The sequence below is a fragment of the Dromiciops gliroides genome, chromosome 1 (assembly GCF_019393635.1).
Source record: "Dromiciops gliroides isolate mDroGli1 chromosome 1, mDroGli1.pri, whole genome shotgun sequence".
In the NCBI taxonomy this organism is placed as follows: Eukaryota; Metazoa; Chordata; class Mammalia; order Microbiotheria; family Microbiotheriidae; genus Dromiciops; species Dromiciops gliroides.
Window position 1 is genome coordinate 80,553,020 of NC_057861.1, and position 26,050 is coordinate 80,579,069.

General features: G+C 40.8%; 1 protein-coding gene across 1 annotated transcript; it reads left to right on the forward strand.

Annotated features, from left to right (window-relative positions):
* Nucleotides 1–335: 335 nt before the first annotated feature.
* Nucleotides 336–9,512, forward strand: LOC122737092 (lymphocyte antigen 6H-like). Its single transcript, XM_043979527.1, has 4 exons — nucleotides 336–472; nucleotides 3,367–3,440; nucleotides 3,838–3,948; nucleotides 7,580–9,512. Exons 2-4 carry the CDS (start codon nucleotides 3,389–3,391, stop codon nucleotides 7,807–7,809), a joined length of 393 nt encoding a protein of 130 aa, XP_043835462.1. The 5' UTR covers nucleotides 336–472; nucleotides 3,367–3,388; the 3' UTR covers nucleotides 7,810–9,512.
* Nucleotides 9,513–26,050: the final 16,538 nt, after the last annotated feature.

Sequence of the window (26,050 nt, forward strand, 5' to 3'; positions counted from 1 at the left end):
TGAACTGGGACTGGGGCCAAGGCTGGGACCAGGGCTAGTCCGGGACTGGCTGAGTGCTGGACTTAGTCTGGTTCTGGAGCCGAGGCTGGCGCGGCTGCCCTCAGCGGAACTTGTCCAGCGGAGGCTGCAGGTACACTAAACGGGCCAAGATGGCCCCACTAGAACCTGGGGAACCCAGGGAGCCCCAGGGTCACGAGGAGCTGGGAGGAAGCACCCGATTTGGGGGCCGCCTTGGACTGGCCCGGGATGGAGGTGCTGGGGGAGGGGAAGAACGGAAAGGATTGGAGGGAGGTGTCTTGTGCCCGGGCACGGAGGGGCGGAGTTGGGCTCTTGTTCCAGTACCACTCCCAGACTTAGCAGAAACCAGTTGTCAATAGCCAGGGTGGCACCAGAGGAGGAAGGCAGATTCCGAACTGCGCTGGGGCTAAGTCGTGTGCAAAGACCGACTTGGTCAGACCAAGCTGTCCCGCAGGTGAGGGGGGCCCAGACCTGGGGATGGGGGTGGGGAGGAGTACTTCCAAGTGGGCAAGCTCGCCTCCATCCTCCCACACCGCCCTCAGTGGAAAGAGCATTGCCATATTTGGAAATCAGGGTACCTGGCTTCGAATTCTGTCCCTTCCAATCTGTGAAAACTCTGGCAAAGTCACTTTCCCTTTGGCTGGAGTTGCTTAATCTGTAAAGTAAGGGGGTGGGACTGTGTAGCTTCTGGATTTTATAATCTCTCTTAGTGTTTTGTGTCTTGAAGGGGAATTGTTTCAGAAATTCATTTTTCCTCCCAGATCCACACCCTAGATAGTGGTGATGGTGATGGTGGGGGGGGGGGGAGGGGAGAGTGTGAGACTTTAAAACCAGGAGTCTAGAGAAGTGTTTAGTGGAAAGGGCACTGGTTTTGGATAAAAAGGCCTCTGGCCCTGGGTTGGGATCTGGCTTCTACTATTTACTATTTATTAGTTGAATTTGGGCCAGGTAACTTCTCTCAGGCCCTCAGGGACTTTGTAAAATGAGTGGACAAGACTGGGCGATTTCTAAAGCAGCTCTCAATTTAGAGTCCTTAGTAACTATCAAAATCTCCTCTCCCCCACCCCCACCCCCACCCCCACCCCCTCCAGCCTTCCAACCAGGCCCTTCCCACCCCCTCCATCACCACCCATTCACACAGTGTATAGTGCTCATGGTAGGCATCTGGAGAGATATTTGGTCATAGAGAGGGAGTTTGACTTTCTCATGTATCATTCTGCAGGGCCACCAGCTTCAAGAGGAAAGTGGGGTCTAAAGTATTTGGATAAAGGAGGGTGGAAATGTGAGTGCTGTGCTAGAAATGGGAGGAGGAGGAAAGGTAATTAGGGATCACGCTCCCTCCTCATTTCTATCTTAGAATAGCAAATTCCAGTTCTAGTGCTTCATCCATGAATGAATGAGTGAATGAAAACTTTTTTTTTGCGGGGCAATGGGGGTTAAGTGACTTGCCCGGGGTCACACAGCTAGAGTCAAGTGTCTGAGGCCAGATTTGAATTCAGGTACTCCTGACTCCAGGGCTGGTGCTCTATCCACTGTGCCACCTAGCTGCCCCGAATGAAAACTTTTACCAAGTGTTTGGCTTTTAAAATTCTCCATAACCTCCCCCTCCCACCTTTATAGCTTTTCTTACACTTTGCATTCCTCACCTATTCAGTTATCAGTCAATAAATATTTATAAGTGCCCACTATGCCCAGGAACTTTGCTGATTGCCAGGCACAGTGCTAAAAGATGGGAAGACAGATACGTTTCTGCCCATAAGAAGCCTACATTCCCATAGGAGGAGACCACACGTCTGGACTGGAATGGTGGCCAGAGAATGGGTGGTTGGGGACAGGGATGTCACAGGAAGGTGTGTGGTGTCAGGGCAATTAATTGACCCACTCTTCTTAGGAATGTCATTGTTTGATTACTGACACCAGAGACACTGTTACCTGAGGAAAGAGGGGGATGGAGAAGTGACAGGTAGAGAAGGTGTGTGTCAGCTTGTCTGGGAGATGGTCCAAGGGCAGTGTGATGGGTCTGGGGCTACTTAGATGTCATGAGCCAGGATGGGAGCTGGAGTGCCAGTCTGCTCCTGGAAGGGGGAGGAAGAAGCTGGAGTAAAGCAGCCTTCATCTCTGTGGTGGTAGTGCCTTTTCTCCCCATGTCAGTAGCACTCCTCCAAATTACTTTAAATATATTTCGTATTTGCTTGGATCTCCTTATCAACTTCTTTAGCTCAACATGCTCTAAACTAGACACCTATATCTCCTTCCCCCCCAAACACCCCTTTTTTTCCTCTTCTGAACTGCCTTATTTATTTCTGCTGAGTTCTGCTGAGGTCACTATTCGCTATGCAGGTTCACAAGCTCATTGTTTTATCCTCCACCTCGCTCTCACTCATCTCTGCCTGGATCAGGGAAGTAGCCATTGGTCTCCCTGTCTTGTCTTTCCCCTCAATAATCTAATTGCCTAAGTGCAATGTAAAAATACATTGCCCCCCAAATCCTGAAATATAATACAAAATCCTTTCAACAATCCAAATGCCAAATAACACCATTGCCAAACAGTTTCTGAAAGTGTCAATCTGACCATCTCATGCTCCTCAACCAGCTCCAGTGACTCTCCTTTGCCTCCATGATAAAATATAAATGCCTCTGTTTGGCATTTAAAGGCCTTTTCAATTTTGCCCTAATCTACCTTTCCAGCCTTATTGTGCTACCTTCCAGGCAAACTGACCTCCTTGCTTACAGATCATCCCGTCTATATCATTGCCATGCCTTTGAGCTGGCTGTTCCCCCTGCTAGGAATACATCTCCTCTTCACCTTTCCCTCTCATGATTCCTGGTTTTCTCAAGGCTAAGCTCAGGTACGATTGGAGGGCTTTTCTATGTCCCCTGGCCCCTCATGTTTTTCCTGACAAATTGCCTCTTACTTCTCTTATACAGGCTTATATGTGTGTATGTTGTTTCTCCTGCTTAGGTTCTCAGATCCTTGAGAGCAGACACTGTTTTCAGTTTCACCTTCAGTTTCCCCCCAGATCCTAGCACTGTGCCTGGGATGCAGCAGATGCTTAATTGATTGATTGTTAATTGATTGATTGATTGATTGAAGGGACTCTTCATGTATGGAAGGATGGAAAGGAGTCTCAGGATGGGACTGGAATGACAGGTGCCAGGAGGGATGCAGGCATCATAAGGAATGTGGTGATGGTGAAGGATGCAATCACAGAGATTCAAAGATCAGTTAGAGGAATGGAAAGGGTTAGGGTTAGGGGAGTCCAGAGGATGAGAGAGCCCTAGGTGTTAGGTAGATATTTAAGGAGATTGTTGAACACTCCATCTTGTTCTCTCCACCCCCATCTCCAGGCCGAGACAGCCAAGAACAACCATGAAGGTCCTTTTCCCTGTCCTGCTGAGCATCCTACTCTGTGTGGAGCCAGGTCAGACCTTGGGACATTTGGTAGTGGTGAGGGAGGGGACTCTGGGACTGGGAAGAGGGAGAGCCTTCAGACTGGGGTGGGGTTTCTATGTTTTGGGGCTCAGGGGGTTGTGGTTGTGAGTTTGTGGGCTTGGTGAATCGTATCTGTCTGGTAAATGGTGTCTCTATGGGAGATGGGTAGGAAGTGGGAGGGGGAGAATTCCAGGACTACTGTGGGAAGATCTCACCCTCCCCAGATCTCCGGCTCTTGAGGTCTAAGCTGTGGGGAAAGGAGTCTGATTTCTCCACTGCTTTGCCTCAGCCATGGGTGGCATAGGGGTGGGGCACCTAGGTCTTTATGTTGTAGCCCTGGGTGACCTTCCTCAGCCCATCTAACCAAAGGGATTTCCTCTCTGCAGTCCATAGTATCAAGTGCTACAACTGTACAAATCAATCCAGTCAATGTAGTCCTGTGCAGTGCTCCACGACAGCAACTCATTGTGGGAGTTTGGAAGCTTCAAATAAAAATGGTGAGTCCTGTCAGAGCTCAGCTAGTGTTCAAGACTCCACGCTCAGTGGGCAACTTAGCCAGATGGGACTATAGTGAATGGGATTCCAAAGGGTCTAGTGCTAGCCTGGAATCTCCTCCTTTCCCCACAGAATGAGAATTGTTCGACTAGTAAAAGGTCAGCTCCTGCCTCTAGCCAGGCGAGTAGATACCTGAAATCCACAGAGCTACACAGTGTTAGAATTGAAGGGGCTTTAGTAATATTCTAGTTCAATGTCTTCATTTTTAAGAGGAGGGGAGTGAACATAGAATATTGAATTTCAGAGATGGAAGGGACCCAATTGGGTTAGATCACCCAATCCAGCCTTTTCATATTACGCATGAGGAAATCGAAGCTCAGAGATGAGAGGTGACTGACATGAGAGCCAGAACCCAACCCTAGGTGTCTTGAATTCATCTAAACCCAGTGATCCTTCCTACTATGCCTGCTTTGTTTTTCTTCCATACTTAGAGAGATAACCTCCATAGATTGATGGAACTGTATGGGTACAGGCTGATATTTTGAAAGATGGTTGGAATAAAGAGTAAGAAGGGCCCCAGCTGGGAAGTCCCTGCTAATGGAGGGTCCAGAAATACCAGGTTAGTCATGCAAATCCAGGAATCAGTTACCAGAGATATGGGTACTGAGGTGAGGAGTTAGGAGTTAGGGTTCAGGTCTGAGAGGAATGAAAAGCCTGAGAGACAGAGCTTCTGAGTAATTAATAATCAATTTATTAACTAGGCTAGCTGATAATCAACAAATTGATGGTCGGTGGTTTCAGCAACCAAAGACAAAACCATGGAGATCTCCTAATTTTTAAATACCTCTGGAAAAGGAAGTGTCCCTGACAGATGAAAATTAACCCTGATGGGTGAATGGTTAATGAGGGAGTGGAAGTATTAATAGGTAGGTAGACTAAAAGTCTTCAGCTCCTCCTGCTGAGAATATGATTTGATCATGCCACTCAGCTGTCTCCAGCATTCTGGACAAAGGAATCCATCTCTACCCAGACCACTCTGGTTGGTTTTATTTTTCATAACTTGGGTTACCCTAGACCACAAAAGAGGGGCTGCAAGGGCATAACACTTCCTAAGGGCAAGAATCCACCTAGATTAGAGTCTGTTTGAAAGGCCTTCTAGTTGAGTAAGGTCTCACCCAAGATTGCAGAACATGTACCCAGAAGATTTGGGCAATCTTATCTATCAACAATGTTCCTCAGAGACTGACTGAATGACCTGCAAGGGCTGGTCCCTGAATGAGGAAATAGAAAGGAAAAAACTCAATCCTAATTTAATAATTGGTTATTAATATAATAGAAAATAATAATTTCTCTCAGGTCAGAGGCATGAATTGATACAGTGGATCCTAGATTTCAGTGGACAGATGAAGAGAACTAGTCTATGTTCATGTAGATCATTTATCTACTAGAAGGTTTTGGGGAGAGTTTGCTTTTTTTTTTTTTGTGAGACAATTGGGGTTAAGTGATTTGCCCACGGCCACACAGCTAGTAAGTGTTTAGTGTCTGAGGCTGGATTTGAACTCAGGTCCTCCTGACTCCAGGGCCGGTGCTCTATCCACTGTGCCACCTAGCTGCCCCTGAGAGTTTGCATTTTATCAAGAGTCAAAGGCAATTTGTAGGGCTTGACTCCTGGTGGACATGTGTATAACTTTATGTGTGAGCATGTGATGCCATCCTTGTTTTCCCGCTTCTCTTAAATGAGCCTCAATTGGACAGCTCCCCAATGCAGAAGAAACAGCTGTTTATCTACTAGAGGGCTGGGGAGGGGCTTACATTAGGCTATTATCTTTAATACTTCTGCAGAAATTCATTGGTGGACACTTGGGAGTAAGACTCTGAATTACCATTTATATAGGAGGCAGCTAGGTGGCTCAGTGGATAGAGTGCTGGGCTTGGAACCAGGAAGATTTGAATTCAAATGCAGCCTCAGACACTTTAGTAGCTTTGTGACCCTGGGCAAATTGTTTAATCTCTGTTTGCCTTAATCTACTGGAGAAGGAAATGGTAGAATCACTCCAGTATTTTTTCCCTCCAGAAAACCCCATGGACAGCATCAGTGTGCCATGGGGTCACAAAGAATTGGACACGACCCAACAACAAATAAATAATAGCATTTATAAGGCACTTTAAGGTTTGCAAAGCTCTTTACGAATACTATTTGATCCTCACCACAACACCAAAAGGTTGTTTAGTCATTTTTTAGTCCTATCTGAGTCTTTATGACCCCATTGGAGGTTTTCTTGGCAAAGATCCTGGAGTGGTTTTGCCATTTCTCTGGCTCATTTTACAGATGGGGATACTGAGAAGTAGGCACTATTATTAGTTTCATTTTAGAGACTGAGAAACTGAGGTAAACTTAAGGTTAATTAATTGACTTGCCTAGAGTCATGAAGCTTGTAAGTGTCTTAAGACAGAATTTGAATTCAGATCTTCCTGACTCTAAGTCTAACTCACTACTGCATCATCTAGCTTGTTCCTCCTTCTGTGACCCTCTTTCAGTCCTGATGTTTTTGTTGTTTATTACAAGTGTGCAATTATTACATATTACAAGTATGCCTAAGACTTTGGGCAAACGGCTTCAGTTGCTTAATCTTTTGCCTCATCCCCATTGCCTCATTGAAGCAGCTGGTGGTGGTACTGTTCGTGAGTGATGGGTCTGCAGTTAGGAATTGAATTCTCAATATCAGTTTGAATTCAAATTTGACCTCAGACACTTATTAACTATGTGACCCTGGGAAACAAAACAGTCCCTGACTTCAAGGAGTTTATATTCTATTGGGAGAAAATAACATTTTTCAGAGAAAATTATATGTATCTATATCTATAAAAAGTCACTACAAAGGAATATCTAGGAGGGGAGGGAGTGGGGTCTTCCTCTAGAAGGTGGGATATGATGTGAACTGAGTCTAAAGGCAGCCAGAGATTCCATGAATTGCTGGTAAAGGAGGAGTACAGTTTAGGTATGGGGATCAGCTGTGCAGTCAGAGGCACAGAAACAGAAGATAGAATGTTGTGTACATGAGACAGTTTGATGGAAAGGAGAGTGTATAAAGGGGGTCAGATGCAGATGGTAAAAGGCTTTCAGAATGAAATAGAATGAAATTGTATTTTATTCAAGAGGCAAGATGGAACTTCATGAACCAGGGAGAGTGATGTGGTCAAACCTGTGCTTTAGGGTTATAAATTTGACAGGTGTAGAGAAGATTGATTGGAGAAGGGGAGAGACTGGAGACAATAGATAGTAGTCTGAACAAGAGGTGATAAGAGCCCTTGAACTGGCTGGGATGATAATGAATGAATGAGTGAAAGTAGGAAGCATAGCACAAATTCAGAGGATGGAGCAATCGTTGTGGGTTGGAGTATTCAGGGAAGGCTTCCTGAAGGAGGTAGGTCTTGAGGACCATAAGATTCAGGTTGGGAGAGAAGAGTAGCATCCTGAACAATAGAGGGAGAATTATCACTGGGCCTATGATGTGCAGGAGATGGTGAGGAGAGTGCTATGACTGGAACAGGATGTAGAAGAGTGAGGGGGGAAGGAATTTCTGTCTGATGGTTTAAGCCTTGAATGCCATTCTCTTCTTCTGTTTCCCACAGGGCCACAGGACAAAAAAATCTACTTCAAGGGCTGTGTTGAAAACTGTGAGAATTTTTTCAGGGAATCATTGGAAAAGGCCAGGATCTCCCCACCTCTTATCAAAGTGGATTATTCCTGCTGTGTGAAGGAACTGTGTAATGGGGCAGATGGGATCAGGGGAAGTCCCTTTGCCCTGATGGGGGCACTCCTGCTCAGCCTCGGACCTGCCTCCATCTGGGCCATGCTGTGAGGGCTTCAGTCACCTCCCTGTATACCCTGCCTTGTGGTTTCTCTTATGCCTCAGGAAGAGATAGGCAACTTTCTCTCTGCACCTTCCCTCTCCTGCTTCTAGACCAGTTGCAAACAGCATTTAACAGAATTTTGTCAGTCCTGATAGACACACATGCATGTATGAGGACCCACACATCTACACAGACAGATGCACAGAAACAAATAGACATTTTCTCTTCTGGGGTTATCAGTGCCTCGGCATTCCCTCATTTGTTTTTTTTTTTTTTTTAGTAAGGCAATTGGGGTTAAGTGACTTGCCCAGGGTCACACAGCTAGTAAGTGTTAAGTGTCTGAGGCCAGATTTGAACTCAGGTACTCCTGAATCCAGGGCCGGTGCTCTATCCACTGTGCCATCTAGCTGCCCCATTCCCTCATTTGTTACAAGTGGGAGCTACCCAGGAACTATTGAACACTCAGTCCCTAATGGAGGGATGTGTGGAGGGTTATCTTTCTTTTCATTTATGTCTTTTGTTTTTATATTGCATCCCTTTCTAAATATGTCCATCCCACCCTCCCCTACTCAGAAAGCCATCCCTCATACTAAAGGGTGAAAGAAACAAAAGCTCGTCAGCAAAATCATCTAATACAATGAATGACCAAGTTTACCAGCCTAGGGAATACTTTGTACCCAGAATCCCCTACCTCTCCAATGAAAGGAGAGAGATACATTTTCTCATCTCTTCTCTGGGTCATAATTAAGAATTATAATACAGTGTTTGGTTTCACTTTTTAAAAAAAATGTCCATTTAATATTTTTGTTGTCATTGTGTTTATTATTTTTTTTGTTCTGCTTTATTCCTCATCTGTTCCTGTGTCTTCCCAGGTTTCTCTTGATTCTTTTGATTTGTTGTTTCCTACAGTACCATTCATGGGCAGTTATATGGAGCAGTGGATAAAGTGCTGGGCCTGGAGTTTGGAAGATTCATCTTCCTGAGTTCAAACCTGACCCCAGACACTTACTAGCTGTGTGACCCTGAGCAACATTGCTTCGTTTTCATCATCCATTAAATGAACAAGAAAAGGAGATGGCAAACCACTCCAGTAACTTTGCCAAGAAAACACTAAATGGGGTCACAAAGAAATTGAGGGTGACAGAAGCTTCCCTGGGTTAGAAAATGTTAGAGTCAGGATGTGAATTCAGATTATCACTACTCCAACCATAGCATTCTATTCAGTGGGACAGCTAGCTAACTTTCTGTGGGTTCCAGGAAAATTTTGTCCCAATATAAGAGAAACTCCCATTATTATGCCACTTTTAGGGTTTAATTTTTTTTATTAATATCTTTTTAAAAAAATCATTTTTAAATGTGTCCCTTTTCATCCCCCATCATACCCAGAGAACTATTCTTGGTAATTAAAAAGAAGGAAGGAGAAAAGAAAAAAAATGATTCAGAAGTTCAACACATCAAGTAATACCATACTTCATGTCCATAGCCCGCTGCCTCTGCAGAAAATGTGCATTTTCACATCTCTTCTCCAAAGCCAACCTTGATTATTCTAATCACACAATATTCAATTTATGGGGTTTTGGTGTATATTTATTTTTTTGGGGGGGAGTTTAGTTTTCTTCCATATTGTTGTAGTCATTGTGCATCTTGTTTCTTTGGCTTTGCTTAATTCACTTTGCATAAGATCATATAAATCTTCTCATGCTTTTCTGAATGTGTTTCTTTACTTACAGTACAGTAATATTCCATTCCATATCAATACCACAATTTGTTTAACCACTCCTCAATTGAAAGACACTCCTGGGCACTTCAGAAAGCCATCCTAAGCACGGGTGTCCAGATGGCACAAATGATTAACCTTGTTCATTGATTTACACAAACCAATCCATGCTATCAACATACAGAAGGGTCATAGCCCGGGTGGGTACTGATGAGCTTGGCATCTCCCCAGCAGATATTAACAGAATGGGCAGGACCCAGGAATGGGCTAAACTTGGGCCTGCTGATCCTGTGAAAAGGTCACTGATTTTTCTGGGGGTGATATTCCCAGTAATTGCCCTTCCCTTCCACTGTTATCTCTGGTTAGATGGGTGCCTCCTTGTGAAGACCTGGACACTAAATGGCTTAGGTGCTTAGTTTTCTGGCTGGCTTTGTCTGTCATGGACTCCCCTTCTGTTTCTTTATTGAGTTCAACTCCATCTCTAGTGAGACCCTGAGGGATGGGGGATTTGGGCAGATCTCCTGGTGTGCTCTTTCCTTGGGCCTCACTGAATGATCAGGAGCCTGGAGGTTCAACATCTGGGTATCTTTTTGTCTGGGCGTGATCATCAGAACAACAGAGATAGGGGGCAGCTAGGTGGTTCAGTGGATAGAGCACTGGCCCTGGATTCAGGAGGACCTGAGTTCAAATCCAGCCTCAGACACTTGACACTTAGTAGCTGTGTGAGTCTGGGCAAGTCACCTAACCCCAATTGCGTCACCAAGAAAGAAAGAGAGAGAGAGAGATGGAGGGAGGGAGGGAGAGAGAGAGAGAGAAAGAAAGAAAGAAAGAAAGAAAGAAAGAAAGAAAGAAAGAAAGAAAGAAAGAAAGAAAGAAAGAAAGAAAAGAAAGAACAACAGAGACAGACAGGCAAAGCCAGAAGACAGAAATACAAAGATAGGCAGACAGTTAGACTGACTGATAGGCAGGCAGATAGATGACAGAGAGACAGATAAATTAGCAGACAAATCAACAGAGTGACAGAGACAGACAGATGGAGATGGAGAACTAAGCAGACAGATAGACACACAGCATGGAAGAGCAGCACCCCAGGAAAGGAGCATGACTCAGAACTTTTGTCCTCATCTGGGACAGGGAAAAATTGGAGAATGCTGGAGAGCTACCCTCTCCCTTCCTGAGACACTTAACTGGTGGATACTAAGGGAGCTAGGGTGAGGCAGAACTAAGGAAGTGCAAACAAAACATCAATTTATACTCTTTCTTCCAACTCTACAAATAATAATAAATATCCATAGCAGGTACAAAAATCTGGAAAATATTCAGAAAACCCAGAAAGGGAGGAGTTGTAAGCAGAAAGGAAGAACTTGACATTGGTGTGAAAATTAATATATTTATTAAACTGCAAATGGTTCCAATTGAAGATTTCATATATAGCATTTTCTTGGGGTGAGGGGTTACGTATTTGAAGAGTTGTATTTACTGATGATTGTCAAGTTTATAACTTAAAAACATTCAGGCCCTTCCCCCCACTGCAACTTTCCCACCAATTACATCCCCATCCTTTCTTCCTTCCTGGAGTTCAGGTCTAAGATAGGAAACACTGGGGTGGAGCTGAGCAATCTTCAGAGACCTCTCAGTCAGGACTCAATCTGGGGCAATTTGCATACATCTCTCTCTCTCCCTTCCTACTCTTTTTTTTTTGGAATGGTTTTTTCCACTTATTTAGAAATTAATTTTCCCCCCAGTTGCATGTAAAAACAATTTTAATAACTTTATGTTCCCTATTCTCTTCCTCCTTTCCTCCCTCCCCCCTTAAGAATGTAAATAATTCAATATAAGTTATACATGTGTAGTCAGGAAAAACATTTCCACATTAGGTTGTAAAAGAAAACAGACAAAAAAAAACTTAAGAAAAAGAAATTTAAAAAATATGCTTCAATCTGTATTCAGACACCATCAGTTCTTTGGAGATGGATCACATATTTTATAAGTCCTTCAGAGTTGCCTTGGATCATTGCATTCCTGAGAAAAGCCAAGTCATTCACAGCTGATCATCTTACAATATTGCTGTTACTTTGTATACAGTACATCTCATTTTGCATCAGCTCATGTAAGTCCTTCCAGGTTTTTCTGAGAGCATCCTGCTCATCATTTCACAGTTACTATTGCTAACTGAATTTCCTGCCATCCTACTCCCTCCCTATGTCATTCACTCTATTCTCTATCTCCTTTCACCCTTTCCCTCCTCAAAGGTGTTTTGCTTCTGACTGCTCCCTCCCTCAATCTGCTCTCCCTTCTATTTCCCCCGCCCTCCCCCATCCTCTTCTCTTCCTACTTTCTTGCAGCGTAAGATAGATGACTATACACAATTGAGTGTGTATATTATTCCCTCTTTGAGCAAATTTTGATGAGAGTAAGGTTCACTCACTCCCCACCACCTCCCCCATCTTCCCCTCCACTGTATAAGCTTTTTTTGCTTCTTTTATGTGAGATACTTTACCCCATTCTACCTCTCTCTTTCCCTTTCTCCCATTGCATTCTTCTCTCACCCCTTGATTTTATTTTTAAAAGATATCATACCTTCACATTCAACTCACACCTGTGCCATCTGTCTAAATATATTCCACCTGCCCTAATAATGAGAAAGTTCTTATGACTTACAAGTTATGAGTTACAAATATCATCTTCCCATGTAGGAATGTAAAAAGTTAAACTTTTAATATCTATTATGGTTTCTTTTTCCTGTTTAGCTTTTTATGCTTCTCTAGAGTCTTGTATTTGAAAGTCAAATTTTCTATTCAGTGCAGGTCTTTTCATCGAGAATGCCTGAAGGTCCTTTCTTTCATTGAATTCCCATTTTCCCCCCTGAAGGATTATACTCAGTTTTTCTGGGTAGGTGATTCTTGGTTGTAGTTCCAGTTCATTTGTCCTCCAGAATATCATATTCCAAGACCTCTGCTCCTTTAATGTAGAAAGCTGCTAAATCTTGTGTTATCCTGACCGTGGCTCCACAATACTTGAATTGTTTCTTTCTGGCTGCTTGCAATATTTTCTCCTTGACCTGGGAGCTCTGGAATTTGGATGTTATATTCCTGGGAGTTTTCATTTGGGGATCTCTTTCAGGAGGTGATTGGTGGATTCTTTCAATTTCTATTTTACCTTCTGCTTCTAGAGTATCAGGACAATCTCTTGGAAGAGGATGTCCAAGCTCTTTTTTTTTTAATCATGGTTTTCAGGTGGTCCAATAATTTTCAAATTATCTCTGCTGGATCTATTTTCCAGGTTAGCTGTTTTTCTAGGGAGATATTTCACATTGCCCTCTATTTTTTCATTCATTTGGATTTTCTTTATTGTTTTTTGATTTCTTATAAAGTCATTAGTTGGGCAGCTAGGTGGTGCAGTGGATAAAGCACTGGCCCTGGATTCAGGAGTTCCTGAGTTCAAATCAGGCCTCAGACACTTGACACTTACTAGCTGTGTGACCTTGGGCAAGTCACTTAACCCCCATTGCCCTGCAAAAAAAACCAAAACCAAAACCAAAACAAAACAACAAAAAAAATAAAGTCATTAGCTTCCATTTGCTCAATCCTAATTTTTAAGGAGTTATTTTCTTCAGAGAGCTTTTGTACCTCCTTTTCTATTTGGCTAATTTGCCTTTTCAAAGCATTCTTTTCCTCATTGACTTTTTGTATCTCTTTTACCATTTGGCATAGTCTGTTTTTTAAATAATAAAAATTTTTATTTATAGTTTTGGATTCCAATTTTTATCCCTCTTTCCCTCCCTTCCCTCCCCCTCCCTGAGGTAGCAATCTTATATGGATTATACATGTATGATTATTTAAAACATGACCATATCTGTCATTTTGTACAAGAAAACTTGATTAAAAGGAAAAAAAAAACCTAGTCTGTTTTTTAAGGTGTTATTATCTTCAGTATTTTTTGTGTGTGTTGACTTTTTTTTCGTGATTTTCTTGCATCACTCTCATTTCTCTTTCTATTTTTTCCTCTACCTCTCTTACTTTATTTTTTTTTTAAGTGAGGCAATTGGAGTTAAGTGACTTGCCCAGGGTCACACAGCTAGTGTTAAGTATCTGAGGCTGGATTTGAACTCAGGTACTCCTGACTCCAGGGCCGGTGCTCTATCCACTGCGCCATCTAGCTGTTCCAACTCTTACTTTATTTTCAAAGTCCTTTTTGAGTGCTTCTATGGCCTGAGACCAATTCACATTTTTCTTGGAAGCTTTGCATGTAGGAGCTTTGACTTTGTTATCTTCTTCTGAGGGTATATTTTGATTTTCCTTGTCACCATAGAAACTTTCGAGGGTGAGCATTTTTTTTTCTGTTTGCTCATTTTCCCAGCCTATTTCTTGACTTTTAACTCTGTTAAAGTGGGTGGAGGGTGCACTGTCCCAAGCTTCAGGGGGTTTGTGCAGCTGTTTTCAGAGATACTTCTAGGTATTTGTAAGTTTTTAATTCTTCAAAGGTGGTATGATTTAAAAAGAAACGTATGCTTACCACTCTCCTGGCCTGCAAGCAACCATAGGCCTGCTTTTCTGCTGTGGAACTATTTTTGTTTTTGTTTTTTTGTTTTTGTTTTTGCAGGGCAGTGAGGGTTAAGTGACTTGCCCAGGGTCACACAGCTAGTGTCAAGTGTCTGAGGCTGGATTTGAACTCAAGTCTTCCTGAATACAAAGCCAGTGTTTTATCCACTGTACCACCTAGCTGCCCCCTGGAACTTTGAATAGAATCCTGCTCCACTGTGACTGCAAGCTCTTGTGTACTTGTGCTCCTCCGCTACCTGGGACTGCCACCCAAGACTGTGACTTGGATCTGAGTATGGGCAAAACAACAGAGTCCTGCCTCACTGCTGGCAAAGAGATCCCTGTAATCTCCTTCTGGCCAATTGTTTGACCCTCTTACTGTCTGTGGGATGAATTCCAGAAGCAGTTGCTGCCATTGCTGATTCAGAGGCTAGAAAGGCCTCCTCCTGGTTTACTGTGGCTGTGGCTAGGTCTGTGCTGGGACTAGATCTGCACTGGTGCAGCCTGTGCTGGGCTGTGCTCCACTCTTACCCTGGTAAAAGAGACCTTTCTTGCCTCCCTTCTTTTTTTAAAAAATTATGTAATACATTACCATATTTGTCATTTTGTACAAGAAAACTTGATTAAAAGGAAAAAAAGAAAGTGAAAAATAGCATGCTTCAGTCTGTTCCATCAATATCAGTTCTTTCTTTGGAGATGGAGAGTATGTTTGATCAATAGTCCTTTGGGATTGTCTTGGACCATTGTATTGTTGAGAATAATCAAGTCATTCACAGTTCTCCATCAAACAATATTGCTGTCTTTGTGTACAATGTTCTCTTGGTTCTGCTTACTTCACAATATATCATTTCATACATGTCTTTCCAGGCTTTTCTGAAGTTATCCTGCTCGTCATTTCTTAGGGCACAATAATATTCTATCACCATCATGTACCACAGCTTGTTTAGCCATGCCCCAATTGATGGACATTCCTTTGATTTTGAATTCTTAGCTACCACAAAAAGAGCTGCTATAAATATTTTTGTACAAAGAGATCTTTTTCTCTTTTTGGGGATGTCTTTGGGATATCAGCCTAGCAGTGGTATTGCTGACTCAAAGGGTGTGCACAGTTCTATAGCCCTTTAGGCATAGTTCCAAATTGCTCTCCAGAATGGTTCCTGCCTCCTTTCTAAGTTGTCTTTGGCTGTAAAATTATTCCACTCTGTCTATTTGTGGGTTCTACTGCTCCAGGAATTGTCTTATGGCATTATTTGAAGGTATTTGGAAGAGTCTTTGGGAGAGCTCAGGCAAATCACTGCCTTTCCTTGCCATCTTGGCTCTACCCCCTTCCTTCCTACTTTCTTCACTCATTCTTTTCAATCTCTGGGTCCAACCCCCTCCCCACCCCTTCACCCCCATTCCCTTCTTTTAAGAAAACTTTCTTCTGTAAGATTCTGGATTGGTTCCTTGTTGATGGGAAGTCAGTTTTTGTAAACCAGTGGGTACCAGATAAACACTGACCCAGCATTCTTAAGTGGGGGTTGCAGCCCTAAGACAATAAGAAAATCCCAAGGGCAAAGCTCAATGAGAGGCCCATTCACATTGTCACAAGTGCATGGTCCACTGTGTTCATAAACGTGTATGGTTTCACTTATTTCAGAAACACACAACTCACTGACTTTTATTTAATCATTTCAGTTGTGTACAACATGACTCCATTTGGAGGCAGCTAGGTGGCTCAGTGGATAGAGCACTGGCCCTGGATTCAGGAGGACCTGAGTTCAAATCCAGCCTCAGACACTTAACACTTACTAGCTGTGTGACCCTGGGCAAGTCACTTAACCCCAATTGCCCCGAAAAAAACAAAAACAAAAGCACAAAAGCAACATGACCCCATTTGGAGGTTTTCTTGGCAAAGATACTGAAGCAATTGGCCATTTCCTTCTCCATCTTATTTGACAGATGAGGAAACCGAGGCAAACAGGATTAAGTGACTTGCCCAAGGTCACAGAACTAGTAAGTGTCTGAGCCTGCATTTGAACTTACGAAGATGAGTCTTCTTGATTCCATGCCTGATACTCTATCCACTCTGCTACCTACCTGCCCCACTGACTATACAAACACACAATCAATTGTGTAATTAATTACAAATATGTACCTTACCAGCTACATGGTGATAGTTTTCTGTGTACATCCATACAAAAACATACAGTTCCTTCTGCTCCCAAAATCAACTCACTAACTTACTGTGCTTGAGGCTTTGAATCTTGGCTCAGGCCCTTAATAGTCATATGACCTGTGCTATCCCTTTACCTCTCAGAACCTCAGTTACCCCTTCTGCGAAATGGGTATAATAATTCTCTCTCTCTCTCTCTCTCTCTCTCTCTCTCTCTCTCTCTCTCTCTCTCTCTCTCTCCTCCTCCTCCTCCTCTCTCTTTCTCTCTCTCTCTCTCACACACACATTCTATCTATAACTGCTTTGTAAACCTTAAAGCAGTATAAAAATTTGAGCTAACATTGTTAACTCTATGTTCACAAATATATAACTTAATCAAGGGAAGGAGAAAGGAATAAGCATTTATTTATTAATAAAGTATTTTATTTTTTTCCCGTTACATGTAAAGATAGTCCTCAACTTTTGTTTATACAGGCTTTCCAATTTCAGATTTTTTCCCCTCCCTCCCCTCCCTCCCCCCTCCCCTAGACAGCAGGTAATCTGATATAGGTTATATATATATATATATATATGTATATATGTATATGTATATACACATAATAACATTAATCCTATTTCTGCATTAGTCATGTTATAAGAGAAGAATCAGAGCAATGATGAAAAACCTCAAAATAGAAAAAACAACAGCACCAAAAACAAAAGAAATAGTATGCTTCATTCAGCATCTATACTCCACAGTTCTTTTTTTTTTTCCTTAGATTTGGAGATCCTCTTCTATCATGAGTTCCCTGGAACTCTTCTGTACCATTGCATTGGTGAAAAGAATATAGTCCATCACAGTAGATCAACACTCAATGTTGATGATACTGTGTACAATGTTCTTCTGGTTCTGCTCATCTCACTCATCATCAGCCCACGCAAGACCCTCCAGGTTTCTCTGAACTCCTCCTGCTCATCGTTTCTTACAGCACAATAGTATTCCATTGTATTCATATACCACAACTTGTCCAGCCAAGGAATAAGCATTTATTAAGCACCTACTACTATGTGGCAGGTAACTGTCTCAAGCACTTTATAAATACTATCTTATTTCATCCTCACAACAACCCTGGCAGGTAGGTGCTATATATCAAAGCTTTTTAAACTGTGGGTCATGACCCCAAATGGGGTTGTATAAGTTAATGTGGGGGGCCTGAAAAATTTGGCAACAGTAAATGTTATATATACCAATTTTATGTACCTATATACCCAGGTTCATCTAAAAATTTCTCAGGTGAAAAACAGTTGTGAATAGAAAAAGTTTAAGAAGCCCTGCTATATAGCTTCTATTTTACAGTTGAGGAAACTGAGGAAGGCAAAGGTGAAGTGACTTACCCAGGAGCATAATTTAGTATCTGAGGACAGATTTGAACTCAAATCTTCCTGACTCTAGGCCCAATTTCAAACCACAGTACCACTGAACACAGGAAACACAACTCATTATGTTCACAGGTATGATGTACAATATGGATAAGTAAGATCTACCCTATTCCTCCCCATTTCTCCAATTAGCTGAAGACTCTGTTTTCTCAGTCTCCTCTAGCCTCCATTTCCCTCAAGTTCCTCCTGCTTCCCCCCCACCCCCATGCCCTGCCCAGGTCAGGGATATTCTGAATGCTGTCCCTCATTTAGTCCATAGGCACCCCTCTTGCTCCATATGGGGGATAGGCAGATGGTCCTCCCATGACTGGAAATCTTCCTCCCCTTAGTCTGAGGACTCTTCCGCTTCTCCTATTCCCAGTGTCATTGTCCTCAATCTCAGAATATCCCCCAACACAGTTTCAGTCTCCTCCCAAATCCTGAAGTTTCTTTCCTATACCCAGTCTCTCCCATAATCCTAATGTTTCCCTTTTCTCTTTCTTTCCTATTATCTCGCATATTAGAGCCCCAACAGGATCTCCCCTAATTTCATCTTGGGTCTCACCTGGTTCCTCGTCCAACAAGAAGGAAGAGGACCCTCATGACTTTTGGTTGTCTCATCTGGGGCAAGGGATAGGCAGGTAGTGATGATTAACATTAAAGTCTTCACCCAGGGATCCCTTTTAGCCAGTCAAGGATATCTCCTCCCCATTTCCCTTCCTCCTGAGGATATCTCCCTGCTGAGCCTTCTCCTCTTCCCCCGCCCCCCCCCCCAGACTTGTCTTCTAGTGAGATTTTCCAGCCTGATCTCACCAATATCCTCCTCTGTCCTTTAATGTCTCATGAAAACGAATCTTCTCGCTGCCCCAGCATCTACCCAGACTGTTTCTCCTCCAGGTCTTTGCTCATAGCCTTCTCTCTGCCATGATCTCAAGGGAAGTTAGGCTGAGAGCAATATGGGCAGGAAGGTTACCTTGGAATGCTGTGAGTCCTGGGCTTTCCCAGTATCATTCCTGTTCTGGTCCATTGGCTTGGGTATAGCATGCCCTTTCTGGCAAGCTCCAATTAGGTTAGACCCCAGAGATTACAGAAACCATATCGCTCCCCCCCAACCCCCCACTCCTATAAAGATAAGCTCCATAAACCTGGAAAATTGTCACTGATTACAAGGGATTACTTGACCTGGTTTAATGGTAACTTGCCAGCTCTGCTATTAAATCATTATTATTCACTTGGAAATATTAAGCCTCAGAATTTTCTTTTTAGATAAAAAATTCAACCTATAGATTATTTATCTTTATATCTTGGACACCAAACCCTTTCTGAATCATTTGATACAAAGTTATTGTTCCCCCATTCTTATTCCCTTCTTATCCTAGATACAGTAATTTGTTTATACTGAAGCTTTTAAATTTTATATAACCAAAGTTATCTATTTTATCTTTTGTAATTGCCTCCATCTCTTGTTTGGTTAAGAATATATCTCCTTTCAGGGCAGCTAGGTGGTGCAGTGGATAGAACACTGGCCCTGGAGTCAGGAGGACCTGAGTTCAAATCTGGTCTCAGACACTTAACACTAGCTGTATGACTCTGGGCAAGTCACTTAACCCCAATTGCCTCACCAATATATATATATATATATATACATATATATATATATATATATATATTTCCTTTCCATAGTTGTGAAATATATAGTATTTGCTTCTCTTCTAATTTTTTACTGTATGATCTTTAATATTCAGGTCTTTTTTTTCCTTCCCATTTTGAGTTTATTGTGGAATGTAGTAGGTCATACCCCAATTTCTGCCATACTATTTTCTAGTTTTCCCACCATTTTTCCTTATTAAATAAGTTCTTTCTTGAGGAATTTATATTTTTCAGTTTATTAAACACTGGGTGATTGAGGTCCATTAAAAATTGTTTCTTGTCTAGTCTGTTCCATTGCTTAAATTATCTGTTTTTGAACTAATAGGAAATGTTTTTTTTTCTTTTTCTTTCTCTCTCTCTCTCTTTTTTTGTGGGGCAATGAGGGTTAAGTGACTTGCCCAGGGTCATACAGCTAGTAAGTGTCAAGTGTCTGAGGTTGGATTTGAACTGAGGTCCTCCTGAATCCAGGGCCAGTGCCTTATCCACTGCACCACTTAGCTGCCCCCAATGCCATTGATTTTTGAAGATTTCTTTTGTAGCCTGAAACTTTGCTGAAGCAATTACTCATTTCAGTTAGTATATTTGCTGATTTCCTAGGCTTTTCTAAGTAAACTATCATATCATCAGCAAATATGGATAGTTTTTATTTCATGTTTACCTATCTTTACAACTTTAATTTCTTTCTCTTGACTTATTTCTACTGCTGGCATTTCTATAACTATGTCAAATAATAATGGGGAGAGTTGGCATCTTTTCTTTACTTCCATATTATTGAGAAAGCTTCTATCCACATGCTTGTGATGCTTGCTTTTGATTTTAGACAGATATATTTTGTGATATTAAACACATTTCCCCCTGCCTATTCCTTGTAGAGGTTTTTAAAAAATTTTATCAAAAATGAGTGTTATATATCGTCAAAGCCTTTTTTCTGCATTTACTGAATTAATCATATCCTCTGGATTATTTTGTTTTTAATATGTTTGTTTAATGTTGATTGATTAATGTTGATTGTTTCCCTAATGTTGAAGCATCCCTGTTATAAATCCAATTAGTTATAATGAATAATTTCTTTGATGAATTTCTGTATTCTGACAAGATTTTATTTATTTTTTGTTCAATATTTATTAATATTCGTTTATAGTTTGCCTTTTGTGCCATGTTCTTCCCTGGTTTAGGTATTAGAATTATATTTGTCTCATGTAAAAAATTTGGTAGAATGTTTTTTTCTCCATTTTGATCAATAATTTTTATACTATTGCTTCTAATTATTCTTTAAAAGTTTTAAAGAATTTTCCTATGAATCCATCAGAACCAGGAGTCCTGAGGGGAAGCTAGGTGGCACAGTGGATAAAGCACTGACCCTGGATTCAGGAGGACCTGAGTTCAAATCCAGCCTCAGACACTTGATGCTTACTAGTTGTGTGACCCTGGGCAAGTCACTTAACCCTCATTGCCCTGCAAAAAAAAAAAGAAAAAGGAAAAAAAAAAAGAACCAGGAGTCCCTCCACCTCCTTTAGTAGTTTATTAACAACCAGTTCTATTTTCTTTTCTGAAACTGGATTATTTAAGATCTCTATTTGATCTTCTGTTAGTTTTGTTACTCTATATTTAAAAAAAATATTACTCGACTTCTTTTGTGTTCTCGGTTTTGTTAGCATGTGTTCAAAGTAGTTCAAAGTAGGTTCTGATAATTATTTTTATTTCTTTTGGTTTTTGTTGTGATTTAACCTTGCTTGTTTGCTATTGTATTGATTTGATTTTTCTCTCCTCTTCTTTTTAATCAGGTTGGCTAAAGATTTAACAGTGATGTTAGTCTTTTCAAAGAATGAATGTTTAACTTGATCATTCTATGTACATTTTGACTTCCATTTTATCTATTTCTATTTTAATTTTTGTTATCTCTTTTACATATATTTTAGATTATATTATTTGTTGACTCTAATTTTAAAAAATGTATATGCTTTCCCAAGTTGATAAATGGTCAAAGGTTATGAAAAGAAAGTTTTCAGAAGAAGAAATCAAAGCTAGTCATATTGAAATAATCACATGGAAAAAATGTTCTAAATCATGAATAATTAGAGAAATGAAAATTAAAACAACTCTGAGGTACCATTTGATACTCATCACATTGACTAAAATGACAGAAAAGGAAAATGACAAATGCTAGAAGGGATATGGAAAAATAGGCACACTAACAAATTGTTGTTGGAGCTGTGAACTGGTCCAACCATTCTGGAGAACAATTTGGAACTATACCCAAAGGGCAAAACTATGCATACCCTTTGACTCAGTAATACCTATGAGGTCTATACCCCAAAGAGATCAAAGAAAGAGGAAAATAATCCATATGTAAAAAAATATTTATAGCAGCTATTTTTTTGTGGTGGTGAAGAAGTGGAAACTTTTTTTTTTTTATAAATCACTATGTTTATTGAGAATTGGAAGGCACATTAGGAATAATTTAGATCAACTGCCTCCTTTTATAGATAAGTAAACTGAAGTGCAAAGAGGTTCAGTGACTTGTCCAAGGTAACAGTTAGTAAAGGGAAAATCTGGGATAAAAATCTACATTTTCTGACTGCAAATTCATTGGTCTTCCACCTCATCATGAAATAAATACCCAAAAGTAAAGCGAAGGCAGAAATAACAGGTAATTTAACTATAGAAAAGTACTGTAGAAAATCTGTTTTACCTATAAAAGTTCACTAGTGAAGCATTTCTCAGCCATTGGCGATAGCAACAGTGATGCCTGAACCTACTAACTAAAGTCACTATCTAAAATGCCATCAAATATCTCACAATTTTAGAACTGGAAAAGGCCCCAAGATCCATGTAGTTCAACTCATATCTGAATTGAAATGGGCAACAAGTAGTTACCTAGCCTTCATTTGAACACCTCCGATAAAAGGGAACACATTACTTCCCGAGTTAGTACATTCTGCTTTTAGAGAGCTCTAGTTATTATCCTGATAGCAAGCCCTGAATCTATCTTTCTATGAATTAAATCCATTGTTCCTTCTTATACCCTCAGATCAATGAAAATAATAATTTTTCTGATGTGGCAGCCACTATAATAATTAAAAAGTCATCTCATACCACCTAAATCTTGTCCTATCCCAGTAGAAACATTTTCAGTTTCTTGCAAAACCGAAGAATTGGACACTTATGTGATGCTTACCAATTGGGGAATAGCTGGACAAGTTATAGTATATGATTGTGATAGAATGCTATTCTGCTGTAATACATGATGAAGGATATGGTTTCAGAAAAATCTGGGAAGACATATGAACTGATGCAAAGTGAAGTGAGCAGAACCAGGAAAACATCATACACAGTAATAGCAATATTATACTGATAATCAACTATAAAAGACTTAGCTACTATGATCAGTACAATGATCCATGACAGTTCCAAAGGACTCATGATGCAAAATGCTATCCTACTTTATTTAGAGAACTAATGGACTCTGAGTGCATATTAAAGCATATTTTTTCTTTATTTTTCCACGACGTGGCTAATATGGCAATATATTTTATATAGCTTCATATATATATAATGAACCTCATATTTCTTGCTTTCTCAATGGATAGGGGAGGTGGTGGAATAAGGGAGAGAATTTGGAATTGAAAATACAAATTTAAACAAAAAGAAAATATCTCAAAAATGTATATTCTGTTCATTAATCCCCTCCTTTTCTATTTTGTTAATGTTTGTTGTTAGGGATATTGTTCCCACCCCCTTTTTTAGGCAGGGCAATGGGGGTTAAGTGACTTGCCCAGGGTCACACAACTAGTAAGCATCAAGTGTCTGAGGTTGGATTTGAACTCAGGTCCTCCTGAATCCAGGGCCAGTGCTTTATCCACTGCACCACCTAGCTGTCCCCAGGGATATTCTGTTCCTTCTGAGAAATACTTTATTGCATCTGGGAAATTTTGGTATATTGTTTCATCATTATACTTTTCATTTACATAATTCATTGTTTCTAGGCTTTGCTCTTTGACCTACTCATTATTAAAGATTTCATTTAAAATTCTCCATTTGAGTCCATGTCTTTTGTTTCTATGACCTGAACTGATATTGTTATTGCATTATTATCTGTAAAGGATGTGTTTATTATTTCTACCTTTTGACATTTATTTGCAATATCTTTGTGCCCTAATATACACTCTATTTTTGTAAAAGTTTCATGTGGTGATAAAAAATACTTATATTCTTTAGGAATCTCTGGGGAAAGACACCATGTATCTTATTGCTCTAATTTCTCCAGCATTTTGTTTAAATGTATATTTTCCCTTTTATCCATGATTTTGTTAGATTTGTTAAATAAGAGGGGCATTCAGTTTCCTGCTATTACTATATCTCTTATAATTCAGTTAATTTTTCCTTTATGAATTTTGATGCCAAAGCATTTGGAGCATTTACATTTAAAATTGATATGCAATTGTTGTCTATGGTTCCCTTCAGTGTAACATAGCTTATCTCTTTTTATGTTGCAAATATTTGCTTTTGCATTGCCTGATAGCATGATTGCAAATCCTGCTTTTTTGGATTCATTTACTACATAATAAATTTTCATCCAGCCCCTCATTTTTATTCTGTGTTTATCTTTGCTCTGAAGGTGTGTTTCTTGTGTAATACTTGCCTACCCTGGCCCTCACTGACTGGAAAGCTAGATATGTGATTCCTTACTCTTTTCCCAGGGTTCTCAGGTACCCTTAAGGGGGCTTGGAGGCTTTTAGGCTGTTTGCCAGAGGCTCCAGCTCCTGCCAATGGTGTTCCCTCAAGTACAGGGGGTTGGATCCCCTGCACCCCAATTCAGTTTAGCCACTAACAATTGGATTAGCTCTGACAAAGGAATATTTACTTCAAAAGGTATGATCACAAACATACAAATTCACTCCCCAATACATGTGGCATATAACTCCCTCCCTCCTTTGCCTCCCCCACATACCATCTCAGTCTCTGAGGCAGGGAAAGGGGATTGGGTTCACAGTTTAGCTTCCTATACAATAAATCACAGTTCCAAGCCTAAAACCCCTCTTGTGTCCTCAGGTAACCTGGCTTTTTTTGCTGGCCTGGTTAGCTACACTATCCTACCCAGAATCCTGGCTCCATGGTCATCATAGCTCAAGCTTCCGAGTCCAGTCACTGCCTGTACCTAGAGATTGAGGATAAATGAAACAGAACAAGACAAAACAAAACATCCCTAGCCCATTTCTTGGAACCAGGGTAAAAAGAAGAGCAGGGGAAGGAAATCCTTCCCCTATCACAGGTTGAATTCATGGCACCCTTGACTGATTGATTGTGGAAAAAGTTATCTTCACACTCTGGAAAAAGCAGGAAAGAATGAGCAGGAAAGGATGCGAGCCAGTAAAAAGCGACTGTCTCAAGTCTTGCCTGTTTTAAAGACACAGGCCATCCTGGTTAGGCAGCCAATCAAAGGAGACTACACTCACTTTCATGGTAGGGAATGGGGAGTGCTTCATCTCAGGAGATTTGGGCATGGCCAGGACAAGTCCTGTTAGGGGGTGCCTTCATGTGGGGCAAACTGGGCATGTTCCAAAGGCTCAGTTACACTTATAAGCAGCAGATTGTAGGAGTTTGTTTTTTTTTAACTAATCTGTCACTCATTTTAAAAATTGGATTGTTTAATCCATTCACATTTAGAGTGATGAGATAGGTTTATATTTGCCTCCATTTTTCTGAATTGGGATTTTTGGGGAGTTATTATTGTTATTCCTCTGTAAAGATAATACTTTGTCTTTTCAGTTATTTTTGCTTAATCTGTTTTTCAAAGCAACCGACAGGCTTTTTCCCTCTTATCTTCAAACACTCATCTCATTTGTTCCTTCTTCCCCTATTTTTGTAATTTTTTGTAACATTATTTCCTTTATCTTTTATTTATCTAGTTGTCTAAATCTTACCCCTTTTTTCTCAGTTGTTGTCAAAATCCTTCTTTCGGGGCAGCTAGGTGGTGCAGTGGATAGAGCACTGGCCCTGGAATCAGGAGTACCTGAGTTCTAATTTGACCTCAGGCATTTAACACTTACTAGCTGTGTGACCCCGGGCAAGTCACTTAACCCCAATTGCCTCACTTAAAAAAAATCCCTCTTTCTCTTTTCCCCTCATTTTTATCTAAAAAGTGAATTACTCCCTTCCATTTTTCTCTTCAGTAATTCTTTCTCCTTTCTGTCTGTTCTAGACTTTTATTTTTTTCATTAATATTCCTCACACCTATTTATTCCTTCTTCAATCTCTATAGTCTATAGGGAATTAAAGCTTCTAAGGTACCTATTTTGAGTTCCTTCTTTTAAATAGTCTCTGTTATTGCCTTATAAATGTTGCCCCTCATTCCTTTTTTTTTTTTTTTTTTTGCAGGGCAATAGGGGTTAAGTGACTTGCCCAGGGTCACACAGCTAGTAAGTGTCAAGTGTCTGAGGACGGATTTGAACTCAGGTACTCCTGAATCCAGGGCTGGTGCTTTATCTACTGCGCCACCTAGCCGCCCCCCTCATTCCATTTAAAATTGTGCCTTGTCTAGAAACATCAATTCTAGCAGGAGATAAAAGAAGATAGAACTATTGCTCCATAGTAGAAATTTTCCTTTGTCTTTGTGTAATTCATTATTACCCCTTGCTTTCCCCATGATCATTTCCCCCATTTGCCATGAAATCTTTTTATTTTCTATGTTCATGCTGTCCTCTTTTGGATGTCAGTTGTCTCCAAGATATCTGATTTGTCTTCATCTAAGGTAGGATACTGGCCCTGAAGACAAACCACTCTATGAG

Excerpts from the sequence above, each read along its gene's own strand:
- LOC122737092 (XM_043979527.1), top strand. The coding sequence starts at position 3,389 with ATGAAGGTCCTTTTCCCTGTCCTGCTGAGCATCCTACTCTGTGTGGAG. Across the intron at positions 3,441-3,837 it reads CCTACTCTGTGTGGAGCCAG|TCCATAGTATCAAGTGCTAC; the intron begins GTCAGACCTTGG and ends TCCTCTCTGCAG. Across the intron at positions 3,949-7,579 it reads GGAAGCTTCAAATAAAAATG|GGCCACAGGACAAAAAAATC; the intron begins GTGAGTCCTGTC and ends TGTTTCCCACAG.